Source organism: Astatotilapia calliptera, chromosome 3, assembly GCF_964374335.1.
Source record: "Astatotilapia calliptera chromosome 3, fAstCal68.1, whole genome shotgun sequence".
Lineage (NCBI taxonomy): Eukaryota > Metazoa > Chordata > Actinopteri > Cichliformes > Cichlidae > Astatotilapia > Astatotilapia calliptera.
In genome coordinates, this window is record NC_137424.1 from 31,699,454 (window position 1) to 31,720,605 (window position 21,152).

Consider the following 21,152-nt stretch of genomic DNA (forward strand, 5'->3'; position numbering starts at 1 on the left):
CCTTCACATCGGTTTGAAACCTCGTGTCAGAGACAACTACAGAGCTAACAAAGTGGCCTTTTGGCTGGAATTAGTCCCTCATCTTCACAGCCTGCACGACGTGCTCTTTCCCACCACTACGCGCTCCCCCGCAGGCCGTGATCCCGGCACCACGAGGCCTCGAACCACTCGTCATCCTTACCCTACCTTCCCGTCAGATCCCGAGCCCGAGGGCTCAGAGCGCCCGCCCCAGGACCTCTTTCCCGGAGACACCCGCGACTACTCCACTCTCATTTGACACGCCTCCCTCCTGTTCTTCTCTAAAAATTCCCAATCTGCTGAGCAGTTTGGAGGGGGGAGGCGTACACTAAACATATAACTATAAAAACACTCATATCTTTCATTCTACCAGCATTTTTAGGTGCCAAGTAAGTACTGCTGTGTTTCATTTCTCATCGAGGGAGAAGAAAAACGAAAGAAAAATAGAGTATCGCTATTTACAGTCAACTAACAGAGTTCTGTCATGTTCTCGTGACAAAGTGCCAAACTGGCCTCAGTCGTGTTTTTCTTTCTTTCATCTTCTCTTCTTTTGTTGTTTTGTTTGAAGCATTTGTTTAATTGTTGTTTTTTATTGTGTGGAAAGAATTTTTCTGAAAATATAGATATAGAGAAATGATATTATATATAGTTCTATATAAAATGTGTACAAAGGAGAAAGTATATAAAAGGGTTTTCTCAGTGGGGGATCTATGCATGAATTATTTTTAAAGACGCGGGGAAAAGGACACTGTACCTGTCGATGCACGTTTCCCAAAATCTAAACGAGTCATATCGCTCCATGTTTGCTACTTTTGGTTTTTGGTTTTCTCCCGCAGAGTAAGAGCATCGCAGGAGCTCCTGAAGTCAAACGACGCCTCCCAGCACTCATTTATTAAAACGGAGTCGATGCCAAAAGTCTTAAACGTTAGAATCAAAGCAACAGCTGTGAACTCAGTCATGGTGTCATGTGCAGCCTTCATCTTACTGTCACTACTTTTTCATTTTAGGGTACGTGAGGTAAAGCGTCCGTCGATGTAGCTTGACTGTACAAAATTATTTTTCTACGTTATTAACAAAACAGAGCAGAGACTGATGCTGCTCCTGTCTGACCCCCTTGTGTCTGCCACATGTGTATTCTGACTTATCACATCTGCATCACTCAAGCGTAGGCGGGCCCGCGTCAGACAACAATAAACAAAAAGCAGAAAAAGGCCAACAGTAAAAACTCAGACTCCAGCATGAGCTCCTTCCTGCTGCTTAACCAATCACCTTCCTCCATATCATCACTGCTCCCTCCCTCCTCCTCTCTCCATCCTACACCACCTTTGTTATTTAACACCGACCCCCCCCCAAACTGATAATCAGACAAATTCCCAAACACCTGACTTCACTGTGTCGACACCGTTCCTGACTATTTCTGACCTCAGGTCAGCTCTGCTATTATCCTCACATTAAGGGTTCGTTCACCTGCCTGCAGATGATCTGTGAGCTCGTCGGTTGTAAATTAAACTCTAAGCACACTGAGGGTAACCGGGAGGCGTTCAGGGCCTGCAGTGCAGAGCTGCAACATGAAAAAAAGGGATGGGGGCTCAGATCTCCTGAACAGGGTGGAAACAACACGGTGGGTTTGTGCTGTTTGTGATTCCTGCTCCGTCACTCTGGTGGAGACGACTGCAGCTCAGCAGCGCTCCCTGCTGATCCTCTGATGAAGATGTCAACAGTATGTAAACTGAGCTGATGTGCTGCTGTTTGAGCCCACGTGGTAGCGTACGTCCAGTATGGGAGAACTTAGTCACCGGTGCTGTCTTTGCTTGTGCTCTAGCTTTAGCCTGTTTGATTGTTTGTTTTCTATTTTATTACTGCCTAAAAGGGGAGGTGGGGGAAACACATGCCTGACTTCTCCTGTCAGAGGTTTTGTAAGCTCACTGGAAGGGAAACGTGCACAATGTAAATCATAAAACAACTGACTGGGGCTGTGCTGCAGGTGGATCAGTGCTGTGGACAGTAGCTGTGGAAAAGAGACTGGACAAAGACTCTCAGCCTTAAATACAGGACAGAGGATGATCCGATCATCTTTCAGCTAACAGTGTCGAGCAGAAGGACGGCCGGCTGATGCGTCCGTACGAACCCTTTTGTACTCACTCCTGTGTATAAGGAGGCGGCGAGGGGTTGTGTAGTTAACCTCAGCACCACACAGCTACAGCAGAGGACAGAACACAAACGAGTCCTTTCATTCGGCTCTGTTCTTTCTCCTTGTCTGTTTTATAAGCTAACACTAGAGGGCGCCATTGTGGCACATTCAGCGCTCACTCTGAGGTCACTGGACAGAGAAGAAAATACCAAACTGGGAGACGGATGGAGACGAAACATCTGGAAGATCAGAACTGTACATTTTTAAGTGTAAGAAAAAAAACAGACAAAATATTTGTAAATATTAAGTTTCTTGTTTATTTTATGTTTTGTTTTTTTGGGGTTTTTTGGAGTGAATGAATGATATGCTTATTTTGTGATGACAAAAGACAACAGGTGCAGTTTGTAATGAGAAGAAAAAAATGGCCGTTAGCTTGAGGTTTCAAATGAGTTCATCCTTACCACCGATCAGTTTTGTCTTTGTTTTTTCAACATTTATTTGATTTTTGTCATAACGTTGATCGTTATCATGTGACCATCCTGTAGCAGGAAGGTCGCTGTAGCAGAAGTCATCTCCACTGAAGCCCCCTCACAGCAGAGGGCCAGTCATGCTGTTTATTAGCATTTGCTAGTTTTCAGTGAGAAAAAACATTTTCATCAAGTTTTAAATCCTTTCGTTGCTCTTTTCTCTGCGATTATCATAAAATCGTCGTCCTCTTTTCAAGCCTTAGCTCGCTTTTATTTTGAAATATGAGTCTTGTGATCAGAGATGAATCTGTGCTGCATGATGTGCGTAACATCAGAGCGATAAAAGCCAGCTTTGCCTTTCAGTGATTCGCAGTAAGGACATAAATGACCTAAACTGAGACTGAAAAAAGTGCAGTCAGTTAAATGTTAGCTCACCTAACATGTAGCAGTGTTTACATGTAGCCATGTTTGACAGACTCCAGGGCTTTGATACCATAAGATGCCTCATATCCTCACAGACTCATGAGATCACACAGGTGGTCTGACCTGCTCGTGTCACACTGTGCTGTCTGTCTGTCCGTTGTTTTTCTCCTGCAGTGATGTTATGTAGCAGAAAAACAGTTGGATGCTGGAAAAGTGCAGAGCGATGGGTGACGTGTGGAGAACATCACAGTCTGTGTGTGTTCAACAGCTGTTAGAGCCACACTTTGTCCTTTCTGTGGTATAACTGCTGGATTTATTTTATTCCAACACTTAGAAACTGTCAGCAAAGCAAAACTTCATGATTGGATGATCCTGTGTCACGTCCACAGTGTCAAACGTGCACAGAGACAGTGACACCCACAGAGAAACCCTCAGCTTGGTGTCCATTGCAAATCTGCACCTGTTGTCTTCTTTCTACTTTCTTTGTTGAACTCAGAAACTCGAGACTTGAGATGAAGAAAAATGTTAAATAATGGAATAAAAAAAAGATGATTATTAAAAAAAGTAAAGTAAAATTATATAAATAAATGAGGTGATGATATTTCTGTTTACTTTAGAAGTTATTATACACTGTATGCTGTGATTCTGATCTGGGAAACATTAAAGACATTCATAGCCAGACTGCTGACTTTGTGTTTTTATTCAGTCGCCTAACAGAAGTGCAGTAAGAAACGATTTAGCCCATCCTGATTTCTTAGCTGTTTGCATATTTGACACACTTACATGTTTCAGATCATGAAGAACATTTTTATGATAGATAAAGATGACCAGAGTCAGTGTAAAATAAAGCTTTTACATGTATTGCTGGGAGGTCGGCAGCTCCCTCCACTGCTTGGCCCTCTGTGAAAAACAACTGGGATCCAGCTTCCCTGTGATGCTGAATTATATAAGCGGAAGAAAATAAATAGATAGAAGGATGGATGATTGTATTTTGTGTACAATCGTGTAAAAAGGGTTGGCCCTCCGTGGTGCCCTAAGCAAAGTTTGATTTTTGGAGCCCTTTAATAGTGCCAATAATAGTGATTAATGATCACCTACTATAAATGTATTTCATTTTCTAATGTTGATGTTGTTGTAATCCACAGTGAAAAATGTCATAAAAACAGAGAGAAACAATAGATCAAACCTGAGAGCTGCACAGTTGCAGCAGTGTGGTTTACGTCATTCTGTTGTCAGCCTGTTTTACACATCGGTGGTTTCTTATTGACATGTAAAAAGATCTGAAATCGTAGTAAATTCAGCTGCTATTGTGGGCTGGGGATGATTTACACTTAACATTTTAATAACTGGGTACTGAATGTCAGAGGCCCAATGTTCCCTCTAATTTTTCACGTGTCTGAGCGAACACACAAACTTCCTGAGCGATCCCTTGGACCAATGAGCGACATCAGACGTGTGCACTGTGGTCACGCCGGCATCGAATCCATCCAAGTTACATGGTTTATTAAAAGAATCAAATTACAGCATTTACATTTATGTTAGACTACTTTTAATTAACTGCTTTAGCCCATTTACCATGAAAATGTAAAAAAAAATCTTGTTCATGACCTGTGTAGTATGTTAACACTACTGGAAGTAAAAATAACTTGAACTCCAATTTCGAAAACACAACTTTCTTTTTTCTTTTATACAGCTCTGACTTGTATTATGAGTCTGTGGTCTGGGAGAGAGTCCTGTAACTCTCTGTCTACAAAATATAGTAAATAATGACCAATGCTGAGCAATTAATTATATAGTTACTTCTTCAAAAAAGTAACTCAGTTTGGCAAACAAAGTTTTTTGCAGCTATTTTTTTTAAATGCAGCCAAGGCGTTTTTAAATAAACATTTCAAACTATTTACAGAACAATCAGCTGTTCTGCATCAAATCTGATGCCACACAAATTATTTGTTCCCCTCCAAAAAATAATTTCTGTCCACTATGAGATAAAGGAAAAGAACAACAGCCTGATACCTGCAGGCCTGACAGCAGGAGATGCATCACTCCTGTAACACCTGTAACATTCAGCAGTCGCCTCATTGTTCTGACACACACAACAAAACTATTGACTACACTACACACTAACTACACAAGATTTGCGCTAAACGTTGCAAATCTCTCACATCTCAAAGCACCGCCGTCACTCCTAAAACTTTCCCCCGTTTCTTAACAACTAGACGCCACGTTGCCATATCATTCTTTGATTGGTCGACATGGTACTTTTTTGGACGAATAGGAAAGGCAGAGGGGGGTGGGGTTTGTTTTTGCTCACAGGTGGAGAGCGCTTTCGAGTGTTTTCCTTATAAAACGCCGTTTTTACCGTTTCTTCCTGCAGTAAATATAAACAACGATAGTATTCAGAAAGAAAACAAAACATTGCAGATGTTTTTATCACAACTCTGGTTTTACGTGGTCTATCAACACAATTTAAAAACTGGTGTAAAGTCCCCAATTTTTCCGTCAATTGTTCCGTCTGTCCTGCTCACATCTCCAATGGTTGTACACGTTGTCATTAACATGGCTTCACTCCACATCAGCCACGCCGCTTTGCCAGCTAAAACACTGGTGTCGGCACATAAGGACGCTGTCATAGCCTGTCAACAACGTTGATTAGCTGCGCATATACGCATTATTGGCTGGACTATGGGATAAGGTGGCATCGTTCCCATATGGGAGCAACCAGTCACTTACTGACCAACACTGCAAAACAGAATTGTTAAAGTATTAATTTTAATTTCAATTCAGGTTAGATTTTTTTTGGTGCGCAACGCAGAATTTCTGTGCGCAGAGACTGTGCCAGCAGTGCGCAATTGCGCACGTGCGCAGCTTAGAGGGAACATTGCATAGGCCCACTAAAAGTTACAAAATAAGCTACTATCAAATACATTTTCTGTAAACACATCAGAAGGTTATTTATGTGGCAAAAAGTTAGATCTATACAAAATGTTGCAGGGAAACAGAGAAGGAGCTCGTATAGGTTTGAGTTTTATTCACATCTGTTGTGCAGGTACAAATAGCAGAGTGGAAAACTTTATATTTTGTGTTTGCAAACATTAATTTATGAAGATTAATTAACATGAGTGTAGCACAAAGTAAAGGTGGAAGCAGTATTCTGACATGACAGTGCAATCAAAACACATTTTGCCACAACAATCTGTGAATAATTGTGACAAACAACTGTCACTTTAATATTGGACAGACTAGTTGTGCAGCCCTAACCTGAAATATGCTGTTTGTTCTGAATGAAAAACGTTAGTCTTTGGTAAACATTTTAATCCCATTTATAGATGCAATATGTTATTTCAGTTAAGACTAAATGTTACCACACGTTCCCATCATTAGAGCGCATTTAAAGTGTGGAGAAGTCTGTGAAGGTTCTCAGTCATCCAGGTCATCGTAGTCTAAGGAGCTTGCTAAGAAAAGCGTCTGGACTTCTTTGAGTTACTTGAAGACGTTTCACCTCTCATCCGAGAAGCTTCTTCAGTTCTAAGGGTCAAATGGTGGAGAGTCCAAGCTGTATTGAAGAATTTCTAACTTCATGTAGGCTAAACAGCGGCCTAGAATTAGACTCAAAACCCTGCAGTGCCCAAAATAAAGGGGGCGTTAATGTACCAGATTCTACAGAACACCAGAAATAACTGCTAAGATGGGTCCAACACATCTGAGTTCATGCTGGAGGAACTGTGGGACACACTCTGCCAACCACACTCATATATTGTGGCTCTGCCTTAAACTCTGTGTATTCTGGAGGCAGATATTTGATGCTCTCAAAGACATTTTCCAAGGTAAATATTCCACTAAGTCCTACAGTAGCAGTGTTGGGAAGGATTGCAGAACATATTGACTGCAAAGCCAAAAGTTACCTGCTAAATATATGACTCACTGCAGCCCTAAAATGCATAACTATCAGATGGTTAAAACCAGATATAATCTATGGATCCAGTGAGTGTCTGTCTGATGGAACAAATTACATACTCAGACTACAGAAACAAGTCTTTGAGAAACGGTGGGGACCCATGTTACCTTTCCTATTACAATGAAGAACACCACCTAATTTTGTGAGCTCTCTCTCTCTCTCCACACACACACACACACACACACACACACACACACACACACACACACACACACACACACACACACACACACACACACACACACACACACACACACAGCATGTTATGCCAGTTTCAGCTGAAACTATGTTTCAAACCATAATCCGGGTTTTTAGTTCACCATTTATGAGGTTTCAAGAAGAAAATAAAAGACAGATCTGAATGTTTGAAAATGTTTTGGAAAGATTCTGTAAAGATGAGATGAAAAATACTCAAAGGATAAATTTAATTGGTTTATTATTTAGATAAGAATAACAAGCAAGTAAAGGAAGAAACAAGGTAAAATGAAGTAATAATGAAAGAAGTTAAACAAGTAAAAGAAGAAACAAGGTAAAATGAAGTAATAATGAAAAAGTTAAACAAGTAAATGAAGAAACAAGGTAAAATGAAGTAATAATGAAAGAAGTTGAACAAGTAAAAGAAGAAACAAGGTAAAATGAAGTAATAATGAAAGAAGTTAAACAAGTAAATGAAGAAACAAGGTAAAATGAAGTAATGATGAAAAAGTTAAACAAGTAAAAGAAGAAACAAGGTAAAATGAAGTAATAATGAAAGAAGTTAAACAAGTAAATGAAGAAACAAGGTAAAATGAAGTAATAATGAAAGAAGTTAAACAAGTAAATGAAGAAACAAGGTAAAATGAAGTAATGATGAAAGAAGTTGAACAAGTAAATGAAGAAACAAGGTAAAATGAAGTAATAATGAAAGAAGTTGAACAAGTAAATGAAGAAACAAGGTAAAATGAAGTAATAATGAAAGAAGTTAAACAAGTAAAAGAAGAAACAAGGTAAAATGAAGTAATAATGAAAAAGTTAAACAAGTAAATGAAGAAACAAGGTAAAATGAAGTAATAATGAAAGAAGTTAAACAAGTAAATGAAGAAAAAAGGTAAAATGAAGTAATAATGAAAGGAGTTAAACAAGTAAATGAAGAAACAAGGTAAAATGAAGTAATAATGAAAGAAGTTAAACAAGTAAATGAAGAAACAAGGTAAAATGAAGTAATAATGAAAGAAGTTAAACAAGTAAATGAAGAAACAAGGTAAAATGAAGTAATAATGAAAGGAGTTAAACAAGTAAATGAAGAAACAAGGTAAAATGAAGTAATAATGAAAGAAGTTAAACAAGTAAATGAAGAAAAAAGGTAAAATGAAGTAATAATGAAAGAAGTTAAACAAGTAAATGAAGAAACAAGGTAAAATGAAGTAATAATGAAAGAAATTAAACAAGTAAATGAAGAAAAAAGGTAAAATGAAGTAATAATGAAAGAAGTTAAACAAGTAAATGAAGAAACAAGGTAAAATGAAGTAATAATGAAAGAAGTTAAACAAGTAAATGAAGAAACAAGGTAAAATGAAGTAATAATGAAAGAAGTTAAACAAGTAAATGAAGAAACAAGGTAAAATGAAGTAATAATGAAAAAGTTAAACAAGTAAATGAAGAAACAAGGTAAAATGAAGTAATAATGAAAGAAGTTAAACAAGTAAATGAAGAAACAAGGTAAAATGAAGTAATAATGAAAGAAGTTAAACAAGTAAATGAAGAAACAAGGTAAAATGAAGTAATAATGAAAGAAGTTAAACAAGTAAATGAAGAAAAAAGGTAAAATGAAGTAATAATGAAAGAAGTTAAACAAGTAAATGAAGAAACAAGGTAAAATGAAGAAATAAGGAAAGAAGTTAGGAGAGAAAACCCCAACAATCCCCTCTGAGCAAGCACTTGGCGACAGTGGGGAGGAAAAACTGCCTTTAAACGGGCAGAAACCTCCGGCAGAACCAGGCTCAGGAGGGGACAGTCAACTGCCGGGACTGGCTGGGGGGGGGGGGGGTTAACAGAGGTGGAGCAAGACGAGGCTACATCAGGTGAGGAAGCAGTAGCGTCTCTCCTCTGGAACAAGTGGAACCATTTTTTCTTTTTTTTCATGCACTTTTCCACGAGCGCTTTTTTCTCCACGATGAGATTTCTCAGCTCGTCGATGGTTTCTGCGTTTTTTTTCTTCAAGTTTCTCACATCTTTGTTCCACCTCTTCCAATGCTGCTTGTTGTTCTTCAAGCTTGTCTTTGAGTTGTTTGGATGTTGCCTCCTGTATCAGCTTGTCCTTGTGCATGTCTGCATTTCTCTGTTGGACCTCTTTGTGCTTGTCTTTTAACTGCTTCTTTCTTTTCTTGATTTCTTGATTTTTGTCTTCATGTATTTTGTCTTCTTGTTGTTTTTGTGACTGCATTTGAGTGTGTTCACTCTTCAAGTTATTGAATTCCACCAAACGCCCCTTAACGAGCTCGGAGTTGTTTCTCGCTATCTGATCGATCCTTTTCTGCATCTGTGAGCAGCGTTTCTCCAGTTTGTCCCTTTCTTCTTCCACTTTAGTTGCTTTGTCCTCCAGCTGATTACAAAACTCTTGCAGTTTTAGATTTTTAGACTGAAAGTCCTGGACGATGCGTTTTCCTTCTTTCAGGCTTTCCTGCTGTTGCTCTTTCTGTTGAAGAAGGTCTTTATTTTGGCGCAGTGTTTCATCCAGGCTTTCTTTCAGCATGCGGTATTTTTCCTGCATGCTCTTCAGTTTGTGCTGCATGTCTTGTTGCTTTTTGTCCTGCTCTTCCTTCTGTTGGAGGAATTTATTCTTTTCTTCCACAGCTTCATGGAGCTGTCTTTGGAGGAGCTGATTTTTTCGGTCCATGTGTTGGAGATCCCGTTGTATCTTATCAGTCATCGTTTTCTTGTCTTGGAGCTGGTTGGTCATTTCTTTTAGTTCTGCGCGCTTTTGCCTGTTTTCTTTATTGAGGTGCACAATCTGCTCTCGGGCCTGAGCAAACTTGATTCCCCAGCCCTCATTAATAATGTTTATGTCCGGCTGGCGCTGTTGTCTTTCTTCCAGCTCTTTATTTTGGGCTTCCATTCGTCTACACTTGTCCTCCAGTTGACGTTTTTCTTCTTCAATTTGTTGCATTTTTTTCTGGAGAAGGTAGTTTTCCTTCCTACTCTCCTCTAATGCCCTTTGGGAGGATGAGACGCCATTTGGGGAAATTGGCTGGCCACTCCAGGAAGGAGAGGCGGCATAATCTTTTTGAATTGGTTGTTTTTTTCTTGGAAACATGTTGGAGTTTCTATACGATGACTTTGAAGAGCTTTCCAAATGTTTCTGTGGTGAACGTTTTGTATGCTGCAAACACAGATGCTGCTGAAACGAACTAAATCTTGCTGTTTCTCACCCCTATTTAAGGAAAAACATCAAAGGACTTATGACGTTCTATGACATCATCACTCCAATGAGATTGTCACAAGACGTTTTGGAATGGGGTGTTTTTTTTTAAACTGTTTTCAAACTTAACTTAAAATTTCATTGTTTCCTAGTTGTGGACTATTGGTTAGTCCAGCCGATGAAGAAATTAATTGTCACAAACATCCCTAATATTACATAACAGACAACAGAAAACAAGACAGTTTTTTTTCTAATAAAGGTATAATAAAAGTTTTTTTAATTATCCTACTTTTTATAAAAGAGAACATTTATTAAAGAGTATGTATTTAATTAAAAAACTCTGTTCATCTAAAGCAGGGGTCAGCAACCTTTAAGACCCAAAGAGCCATAATTGGCCTATCTGGGGTTGAAAGGCTCGATAAATGCACGGTGTTTCGCCGGGTACACCGGCTTCCGCGAGTGTGATGCTTATTTTGAGCGATGAAAAAATAACAAAATATAATTTTATTTGTATATTGCAAAATCACAATAATCTTGCAATTTAGAACTACAAGTAAAAAAAAAAGAACTGGCATAAATAAAATACACTTCAGCTAAATACTAATTTATTTTCCCAAACCACGCAGAGCCGCACTATAAGGACTAAAGAGCCGCATGAGGCTCCGGAGCCGCAGGTTGCCGACCCCTGATCTAAAGGCTATAACAAAAAGCTTCCTGCTGGAAAATGAAATGTCCCCATTAAGAGTCTGAATCAGGAGCCGATGACATTACTCTGTAAACTCTCAAAGCACTTTAATAAACAAGCAAACAGTTCCACCTCTCGCATTATTGCGTAAAGTTGACAGCGCGTCAGGCAAATAGGCAGGCTCCATCCCCGGCCTCTAGCGACTGTGGAAGTCGCTACATCTTTAGTCAACAAAAAACGGCATTCTGGAGAAGCCAGCCACAAGCAGGATCAAAGAAATCAGATCAAGGAACCTGAAAGACGCCAAGTAAGTGCAGCGCATCTGAATGAGTGAGCCCAGCAGCACCGACACACCTGACGCAATTCTGAGGAGCGCAGGTAAGAATACCTGTGCATGTCTGGTTGTGGAAAAGGAAGCGACATTGCATTAGCGCTGAGATGTTTTAAGAGGAGACACTGAATGGAATGAATGTTGGTTAAATGTGCAATGTTTTTGGCTGCGCTCTTGGATTGATGACTGCGCTGCGTCTTATTAATTATGCTGCTTGGATGATGTTCAAATGGACAATTAAAGTGCCGTTACGTTGAAAGGATTTTATGGTCAAAGTCTATTGTGGCTTCCAGTGGATATATGTTTTAATGGATGATCACTGAAGATTAAAATAAATAAATAAATAAATAAAAAATCGAACAAACAAACGGGAAAATCATGAGTCAAACAGGTGATGATGATTGTTCCTCTAATGATTTGGGGGGAAAGAGAGAAAGAAAAATGACTGGAAAGGCATTGTTGAATAAAATCGAAAAATCACAAAATGAATGCAAAATATATGTTAATAAAATGAAAGGACTAATACAAAAAATGAAAGCGCTCATGCAACACAATGAAAATCTTTCTCAAATTAAGCAGTATTTGGTGGATTTAAAGGCACTGTGCGAAAAGGCTTCAAGTTCACATGTTGAGGTGTTGTCTTTGGTGCCAGAGGAAGTAATAAAACAAGAGGAATGCTTTTCAAGTATCATGAAATACACAAATGTGTTTTTAAATGAAATTCAGAACTGGATAAATCAAAGAGAACAAAATCCTGCTGTTTGTCCAAAGCAAATCAATTTATTGGAAAACAATGTTGCATCAAATACTGAGACAGAAGTGGAGGATGATATCAAGCCAAGTGATAGTGTTTCTGTTGTGATATTTTGATACCATGGTAGCATTTACTGAGTATTGTTTTTGATGATATTATACAAAGGACCCTGTTTCTGCAATGCCCTTTGTTTTAACCTCATCTCCTCTTGCTGTGTCAACTGAAGATTTTATGGTGTGAAAGTAGATACTAAGGTTGGAGGGAAAACACCAACAAATCACTCTTTTACTTATCACTCCCTTGCAGAAGATGTTTATGTGAAGACCATCTGGGTTGTGTCAGAACTCACGGATGTAGGAGACCTCTGTATAAGATTTATAGGCCTTGTGAGTGCATCTTTATTGCCCTTGCTGAACAAAGGATTCCAACTGTCGAAGGACACCACCCCACCCAGTGGGCAGGGTCTGAACTGAAACTTGTTGTCTGCCTATAAAAACTGCTGCACAAAGAATAAACTTTGAGTTAGTTTGGGATGACAATTTAGAACAGTCTCCGCGTCTTTTTGTTCTTCCAAACTGCTCCCGGTACTCCGGCCGGTGCTGTAATTAACCGTTGATCATACTTGAGAATATTTTAATTGTTATAGGTTAAAGGATGAACTCTGATGATGAAAGCCCACGCCTCAGAGAAACCCGGAATGGAGTTTCTTGCAGTTTCAAATGTTGAAAGCCACAAAACTTCTTCAAGATCTTCAACTTCATCTGTTCGTATGAAAGCTGAGGCAGAGTTGGCAGCTTTAAAGACGCGGGGAAAAGGACACTGTACCTGTCGATGCACGTTTCCCAAAATCTAAACGAGTCATATCGCTCCATGTTTGCTACTTTTGGTTTTTGGTTTTCTCCCGCAGAGTAAGAGCATCGCAGGAGCTCCTGAAGTCAAACGACGCCTCCCAGCACTCATTTATTAAAACGGAGTCGATGCCAAAAGTCTTAAACGTTAGAATCAAAGCAACAGCTGTGAACTCAGTCATGGTGTCATGTGCAGCCTTCATCTTACTGTCACTACTTTTTCATTTTAGGGTACGTGAGGTAAAGCGTCCGTCGATGTAGCTTGATTGTACAAAATTATTTTTCTACGTTATTAACAAAACAGAGCAGAGACTGATGCTGCTCCTGTCTGACCCCCTTGTGTATGGCACGTGTGTGTGTGTGTGTGTGTGTGTGTGTGTGTGTGTGTGTGTGTGTGTGTGTGTGTGTGTGTGTGTGTGTGTAGGAGCGGCAGTCGCTGTGTGAGTGTGATATCACATCTGCATCACTCAAGCGTAGGCGGGCCCGCGTCAGACAACAATAAACAAAAAGCAGAAAAAGGCCAACAGTAAAAACTCAGACTCCAGCATGAGCTCCTTCCTGCTGCTTAACCAATCACCTTCCTCCATATCATCACTGCTCCCTCCCTCCTCCTCTCTCCATCCTACACCACCTTTGTTATTTAACACCGACCCCCCCAAACTGATAATCAGACAAATTCCCAAACACCTGACTTCACTGTGTCGACACCGTTCCTGACTATTTCTGACCTCAGGTCAGCTCTGCTATTATCCTCACATTAAGGGTTCGTTCACCTGCCTGCAGATGATCTGTGAGCTCGTCGGTTGTAAATTAAACTCTAAGCACACTGAGGGTAACCGGGAGGCGTTCAGGGCCTGCAGTGCAGAGCTGCAACATGACAAAAAGGGATGGGGGCTCAGATCTCCTGAACAGGGAAGAAACAACACGGTGGGTTTGTGCTGTTTGTGATTCCTGCTCCGTCACTCTGGTGGAGACGACTGCAGCTCAGCAGCGCTCCCTGCTGATCCTCTGATGAAGATGTCAACAGTATGTAAACTGAGCTGATGTGCTGCTGTTTGAGCCCACGTGGTAGCGTACGTCCAGTATGGGAGAACTTAGTCACCGGTGCTGTCTTTGCTTGTGCTCTAGCTTTAGCCTGTTTGATTGTTTGTTTTCTATTTTATTACTGCCTAAAAGGGGAGGTGGGGGAAACACATGCCTGACTTCTCCTGTCAGAGGTTTTGTAAGCTCACTGGAAGGGAAACGTGCACAATGTAAATCATAAAACAACTGACTGGGGCTGTGCTGCAGGTAGATCAGTGCTGTGGACAGTAGCTGTGGAAAAGAGACTGGACAAAGACTCTCAGCCTTAAATACAGGACAGAGGATGATCCGATCATCTTTCAGCTAACAGTGTCGAGCAGAAGGACGGCCGGCTGATGCGTCCGTACGAACCCTTTTGTACTCACTCCTGTGTATAAGGAGGCGGCGAGGGGTTGTGTAGTTAACCTCAGCACCACACAGCTACAGCAGAGGAGAGAACACAAACGAGTCCTTTCATTCGGCTCTGTTCTTTCTCCTTGTCTGTTTTATAAGCTAACACTAGAGGGCGCCATTGTGGCACATTCAGCGCTCACTCTGAGGTCACTGGACAGAGAAGAAAATACCAAACTGGGAGACGGATGGAGACGAAACATCTGGAAGATCAGAACTGTACATTTTTAAGTGTAAGAAAAAAAACAGACAAAATATTTGTAAATATTAAGTTTCTTGTTTATTTTATGTTTTGTTTTTTTGGGGTTTTTTGGAGTGAATGAATGATATGCTTATTTTGTGATGACAAAAGACAACAGGTGCAGTTTGTAATGAGAAGAAAAAAAATGGCCGTTAGCTTGAGGTTTCAAATGAGTTCATCCTTACCACCGATCAGTTTTGTCTTTGTTTCTTCAACATTTATTTTATTTTTGTCATAACGTTGATCGTTATCATGTGACCATCCTGTAGCAGGAAGGTCGCTGTAGCAGAAGTCATCTCCACTGAAGCCCCCTCACAGCAGAGGGCCAGTCATGCTGTTTATTAGCATTTGCTAGTTTTCAGTGAGAAAAAACATTTTCATCAAGTTTTAAATCCTTTCGTTGCTCTTTTCTCTGCTATTATCATAAAATCGTCGTCCTCTTTTCAAGCCTTAGCTCGCTTTTATTTTGAAATATGAGTCTTGTGATCAGAGATGAATCTGTGCTGCATGATGTGCGTAACATCAGAGCGATAAAAGCCAGCTTTGCCTTTCAGTGATTCGCAGTAAGGACATAAATGACCTAAACTGAGACTGAAAAAAGTGCAGTCAGTTAAATGTTAGCTCACCTAACATGTAGCAGTGTTTACATGTAGCCATGTTTGACAGACTCCAGGGCTTTGATACCATAAGATGCCTCATATCCTCACAGACTCATGAGATCACACAGGTGGTCTGACCTGCTCGTGTCACACTGTGCTGTCTGTCTGTCTGTCCGTTGTTTTTCTCCTGCAGTGATGTTATGTAGCAGAAAAACAGTTGGATGCTGGAAAAGTGCAGAGCGATGGGTGACGTGTGGAGAACATCACAGTCTGTGTGTGTTCAACAGCTGTTAGAGCCACACTTTGTCCTTTCTGTGGTATAACTGCTGGATTTATTTTATTCCAACACTTAGAAACTGTCAGCAAAGCAAAACTTCATGATTGGATGATCCTGTGTCACGTCCACAGTGTCAAACGTGCACAGAGACAGTGACACCCACAGAGAAACCCTCAGCTTGGTGTCCATTGCAAATCTGCACCTGTTGTCTTCTTTCTACTTTCTTTGTTGAACTCAGAAACTCGAGACTTGAGATGAAGAAAAATGTTAAATAATGGAATAAAAAAAAGATGATTATTAAAAAAAGTAAAGTAAAATTATATAAATAAATGAGGTGATGATATTTCTGTTTACTTTAGAAGTTATTATACACTGTATGCTGTGATTCTGATCTGGGAAACATTAAAGACATTCATAGCCAGACTGCTGACTTTGTGTTTTTATTCAGTCGCCTAACAGAAGTGCAGTAAGAAACGATTTAGCCCATCCTGATTTCTTAGCTGTTTGCATATTTGACACACTTACATGTTTCAGATCGTGAAGCAAATTTTTATGATAGATAAAGATGACCAGAGTCAGTGTAAAATAAAGCTTTTACATGTATTGCTGGGAGGTCGGCAGCTAAATAGATAGAAGGATGGATGATTGTATTTTGTGTACAATTGTTGAAGTGTAAAAAGGGTTGGCCCTCCGTGGTGCCCTAAGCAAAGTTTGATTTTTGGGGCCCTTTAATAGTGCCAATAATAGTGATTAATGATCACCTACTATAAATGTATTTTCTAATGTTGATGTTGTTGTAATCCACAGTGAAAAATGTCATAAAAATAGAGAGAAACAATAGATCAAACCTGAGAGCTGCACAGTTGCAGCAGTGTGGTTTACGTCATTCTGTTGTCAGCCTGTTTTACACATCGGTGGTTTCTTATTGACATGTAAAAAGATCTGAAATCGTAGTAAATTCAGCTGCTATTGTGGGCTGGGGATGATTTACACTTAACATTTTAATAACTGGGTACTGAATGTCATAGGCCCAATGTTCCCTCTAATTTTTCACGTGTCTGAGCGAACACACAAACTCCCTGAGCGATCCCTTGGACCAATGAGCGACATCAGACGTGTGCACTGTGGTCACGCCGGCATCGAATCCATCCAAGTTACATGGTTTATTAAAAGAATCAAATTACAGCGTTTACATTTATGTTAGACTACTTTTAATTAACTGCTTTAGCCCATTTACAATGAAAATGTAAAAAAAATCTTGTTCATGACCTGTGCAGTATGTTAACACTATTGGAAGTAAAAATAACTTGAACTCCAATTTCGAAAACACAACTTTCTTTTTTCTTTTATACAGCTCTGACTTGTATCATGAGTCTGTGGTCTGGGAGAGAGTCTGTAACTCTCTGTCTACAAAATATAGTAAATAATGACCAATGCTGAGCAATTAATTATATAGTTACTTCTTCAAAAAAGTAACTCAGTTTGGCAAACAAAGTTTTTTGCAGCTATTTTTTTAAATGCAGCCAAGGCGTTTTTAAATAAACATTTCAAACTATTTACAGAACAATCAGCTGTTCTGCATCAAATCTGATGCCACACAAATTATTTGTTCCCCTCCAAAAAATAATTTCTGTCCACTATGAGATAAAGGAAAAGAACAACAGCCTGATACCTGCAGGCCTGACAGCAGGAGATGCATCACTCCTGTAACACCTGTAACATTCAGCAGTCGCCTCATTGTTCTGACACACACAACAAAACTATTGACTACACTACACACTAACTACACAAGATTTGCGCTAAACGTTGCAAATCTCTCACATCTCAAAGCACCGCCGTCACTCCTAAAACTTCCCCCCGTTTCTTAACAACTAGACGCCACGTTGCCATATCATTCTTTGATTGGTCGACATGGTACTTTTTTGGACGAATAGGAAAGGCAGAGGGGGGTGGGGTTTGTTTTTGCTCACAGGTGGAGAGCGCTTTCGAGTGTTTTCCTTATAAAACGCCGTTTTTACCGTTTCTTCCTGCAGTAAATATAAACAACGATAGTATTCAGAAAGAAAACAAAACATTGCAGATGTTTTTATCACAACTCTGGTTTTACGTGGTCTAGCAACACAATTTAAAAACTGGTGTAAAGTCCCCAATTTTTCCGTCAATTGTTCCGTCTGTCCTGCTCACATCTCCAATGGTTGTACACGTTGTCATTAACATGGCTTCACTCCACATCAGCCACGCCGCTTTGCCAGCTAAAACACTGGTGTCTGCACATAAGGACGCTGTCATAGCCTGCCAACAACGTTGATTAGCTGCGCATATACGCATTATTGGCTGGACTATGGGATAAGGTGGCATCGTTCCCATATGGGAGCAGCCAGTCACTTACTGACCAACACTGCAAAACAGAATTGTTAAAGTATTAATTTTAATTTCAATTCAGGTTAGAATTTTTTTGGTGCGCAACGCAGAATTTCTGTGCGCAGAGACTGTGCCAGCAGTGCGCAATTGCGCACGTGCGCAGCTTAGAGGGAACATTGCATAGGCCCACTAAAAGTTACAAAATAAGCTACTATCAAATACATTTTCTGTAAACACATCAGAAGGTTATTTATGTGGCAAAAAGTTAGATCTATACAAAATGTTGCAGGGAAACGGAGAAGGAGCTCGTATAGGTTTGAGTTTTATTCACATCTATTGTGCAGGTACAAATAGCAGAGTGGAAAACTTTATATTTTGTGTTTGCAAACATTAATTTATGAAGATTAATTAACATGAGTGTAGCACAAAGTAAAGGTGAAAGCAGTATTCTGACATGACAGTGCAATCAAAACACATTTTGCCACAACAATCTGTGAATAATTGTGACAAACAACTGTCATTTTAATATTGGACAAACTAGTTGTGCAGCCCTAACCTGAAATCTGCTGTTTGTTCTGAATGAAAAACGTTAGTCTTTGGTAAACATTTTAATCCCATTTATAGATGCAATATGTTATTTCAGTTAAGACTGAATGTTACCACACGTTCCCATCATTAGAGCGCATTTAAAGTGTGGAGAAGTCTGTGAAGGTTCTCAGTCATCCAGGTCATCGTAGTCTAAGGAGCTTGGAAAGAAAAGCGTCTGGACTTCTTTGAGTTACTTGAAGACGTTTCACCTCTCATCCGAGAAGCTTCTTCAGTTCTAAGGGTCAAATGGTGGAGAGTCCAAGCTGTATTGAAGAATTTCTAACTTCATGTAGGCTAAACAGCGGCCTAGAATTAGACTCAAAACCCTGCACTTGCCCAAAATAAAGGGGGCATTAATGTACCAGATTCAACAGAACTCCAGAAATAACTGCTAAGATGGGTCCAACACATCTGAGTTCATGCTGGAGGAACTGTGGGACACACTCTGCCAACCACACTCATATATTCTGGCTCTGCCCTAAACTCTGTGTATTCTGGAGGCAGATATTTGATGCTCTCAAAGACATTTTCCAAGGTAAATATTCCACTAAGTCCTACAGTAGCAGTGTTGGGAAGGATTGCAGAACATATTGACTGCAAAGCCAAAACTTACTTGCTAAATATATGACTCACTGCAGCCCTAAAATGCATAACTATCAGATGGTTAAAACCAGATATAATCTATGGATCCAGTGAGTGTCTGTCTGATGGAACAAATTACATACTCAGACTACAGAAACAAGTCTTTGAGAAACGGTGGGGACCCATGTTACCTTTACTATTACAATGAAGAACACCACCTAATTTTGTGAGCTCTCTCTCTCTACACACGCACACACGTGTGTGCTGGACATTCATGGCTGCTTTGTGTAGTTACAGTTGAATAGAGGAAGTGTAGGATGTATCACTGCTGATTCAAAATAACATGTAAGAGTTTGTGGAATGTTCTTTGTCTGTGTGTCTGTATATAAGATGTAAGGGCGGTGGCCACAATTCAGAGATGGTCCTGGTGTTTCACTGGGAAGCTCTCTCCACATTGTAATGTGTTTATTAAACCCGCTTCAAATCAAGCTCACTGGGTGCAGGTTATTGTTAAATTTTCCTCAACAATTTGGCGTTGTCAGGCTGGATTCCTCAGGTGAGTTTTGCTGAATCACTGGTATGTGGTGACTGGCCATCCTGAGGTAAAATTGCCTCAGTCCCACCGTTCCTTTGTTTTCAAAAAGGGGGAACGGCGGGGTGTGCTTCAGCAACTCACACATGCAGGAATTTTTAAAAGAACCAAGAGAGGCACTGCAGAGGATCTGCATCAGTGAGCTGTTTTGATTTGGGAGGATTTTATACGGGTGTAATTCATGGTTTGTATCACTGCAGTGAAAACTGATGTTACTGATCACGAGAGAGGAACATATGTTAGTGACAAGTTTCTGTGTTGTGTCCCACCTGTATCTACACAGACCCTGTGGTCTATATCATGAGCACCTACACATTAAACAACTGTAACATTATAATGGCATCAAGCTCACACTGAGGCCTGTGGGGCACTATCAGCCAGTGAGACAACAGACAAATTTAAGTGTTTTAACATATGAATATTAAATACTTAAGGGCTACTTGTTTAAATAATGGAGGTGAACGATACATCATCATTTTACATGATAATATCACAGATGATAGACTAAATGAATAGATTTTAGGTGCTTGTGCATTCTTAAAGTCTGATATGTTGAACTGAACTGAGTGTGTCAGCTGTTCAAAGCCTCTCCCAGTCAGTGCTGTTCTCCATGCCTGTCTTACTGCACATGGTGTTATTAGCACAAACACTTTAAAGGTGAACATTTAGGACTTACTGCAAATGTTACTATGTCAAAGTTTCTGTGACTCAAACAGAGGAAATTTAGATTTTTTTATTTCCACACCTAATTTATTTAAAAGTATTTAATAGCATATAACACCCAAAATATGCTTCGGTTCACATTTAACTCCAGAAAATCATCAATCAAAACATGGATATTACCTGACCACAGATTCGTGGTGATGTCACTGCTCTTTTAACTGTTTGGTGTCTTTGCTTTGTTTGCTGGTTGTAGAAATGGTTTATTTGAGCTTTGAGCTGAGATTCAGAGGTTTCTGTGGACACTGCTCATGTCGGCACTTATATTTCTGACCTTTTCTTATAGCCGATTAAACATGATCTCCTCCCTTTTGCCCCCATTTTTGGTGGTGTAGGCACAAATGATCAGGCATGACATTCTCATAATAAATAAGATACTGCAAATAATTATTTGTGCGATTGAAGTGAATTGAAAATGTGTATGCAATCATACAGTTTTAAAGATTTGGCCTAAATAACGTTGGAGTGAATGAGTCTAAACATGATGACCAAACTAGTGACACACACACACACACACACACACACACACACACACACACACACACACACACACACACACGCACACGCACAATGTTATGCCAGTTTCAGCTGAAACTATGTTTCAAACCATATTCTGGGTCTTTAGTTCACCATTTATGAGGTTTCAAGAAGAAAATAAAAGACAGATCTGAATGTTTGAAAATGTAAAGATGAGATGAAAAATACTCAAA

The 21,152-nt window shown here is 39.8% G+C and overlaps 1 protein-coding gene across 1 annotated transcript; it reads right to left on the minus strand.

Moving 5' to 3' along the window:
- Positions 1-8,807: 8,807 nt before the first annotated feature.
- Positions 8,808-10,232, minus strand: LOC113012018 (uncharacterized). The gene has a single exon (XM_080299838.1). The coding sequence runs from the start codon at positions 10,137-10,139 to the stop codon at positions 9,051-9,053; it is 1,089 nt and encodes a 362-aa protein (XP_080155964.1). The 5' UTR covers positions 10,140-10,232; the 3' UTR covers positions 8,808-9,050.
- Positions 10,233-21,152: the final 10,920 nt, after the last annotated feature.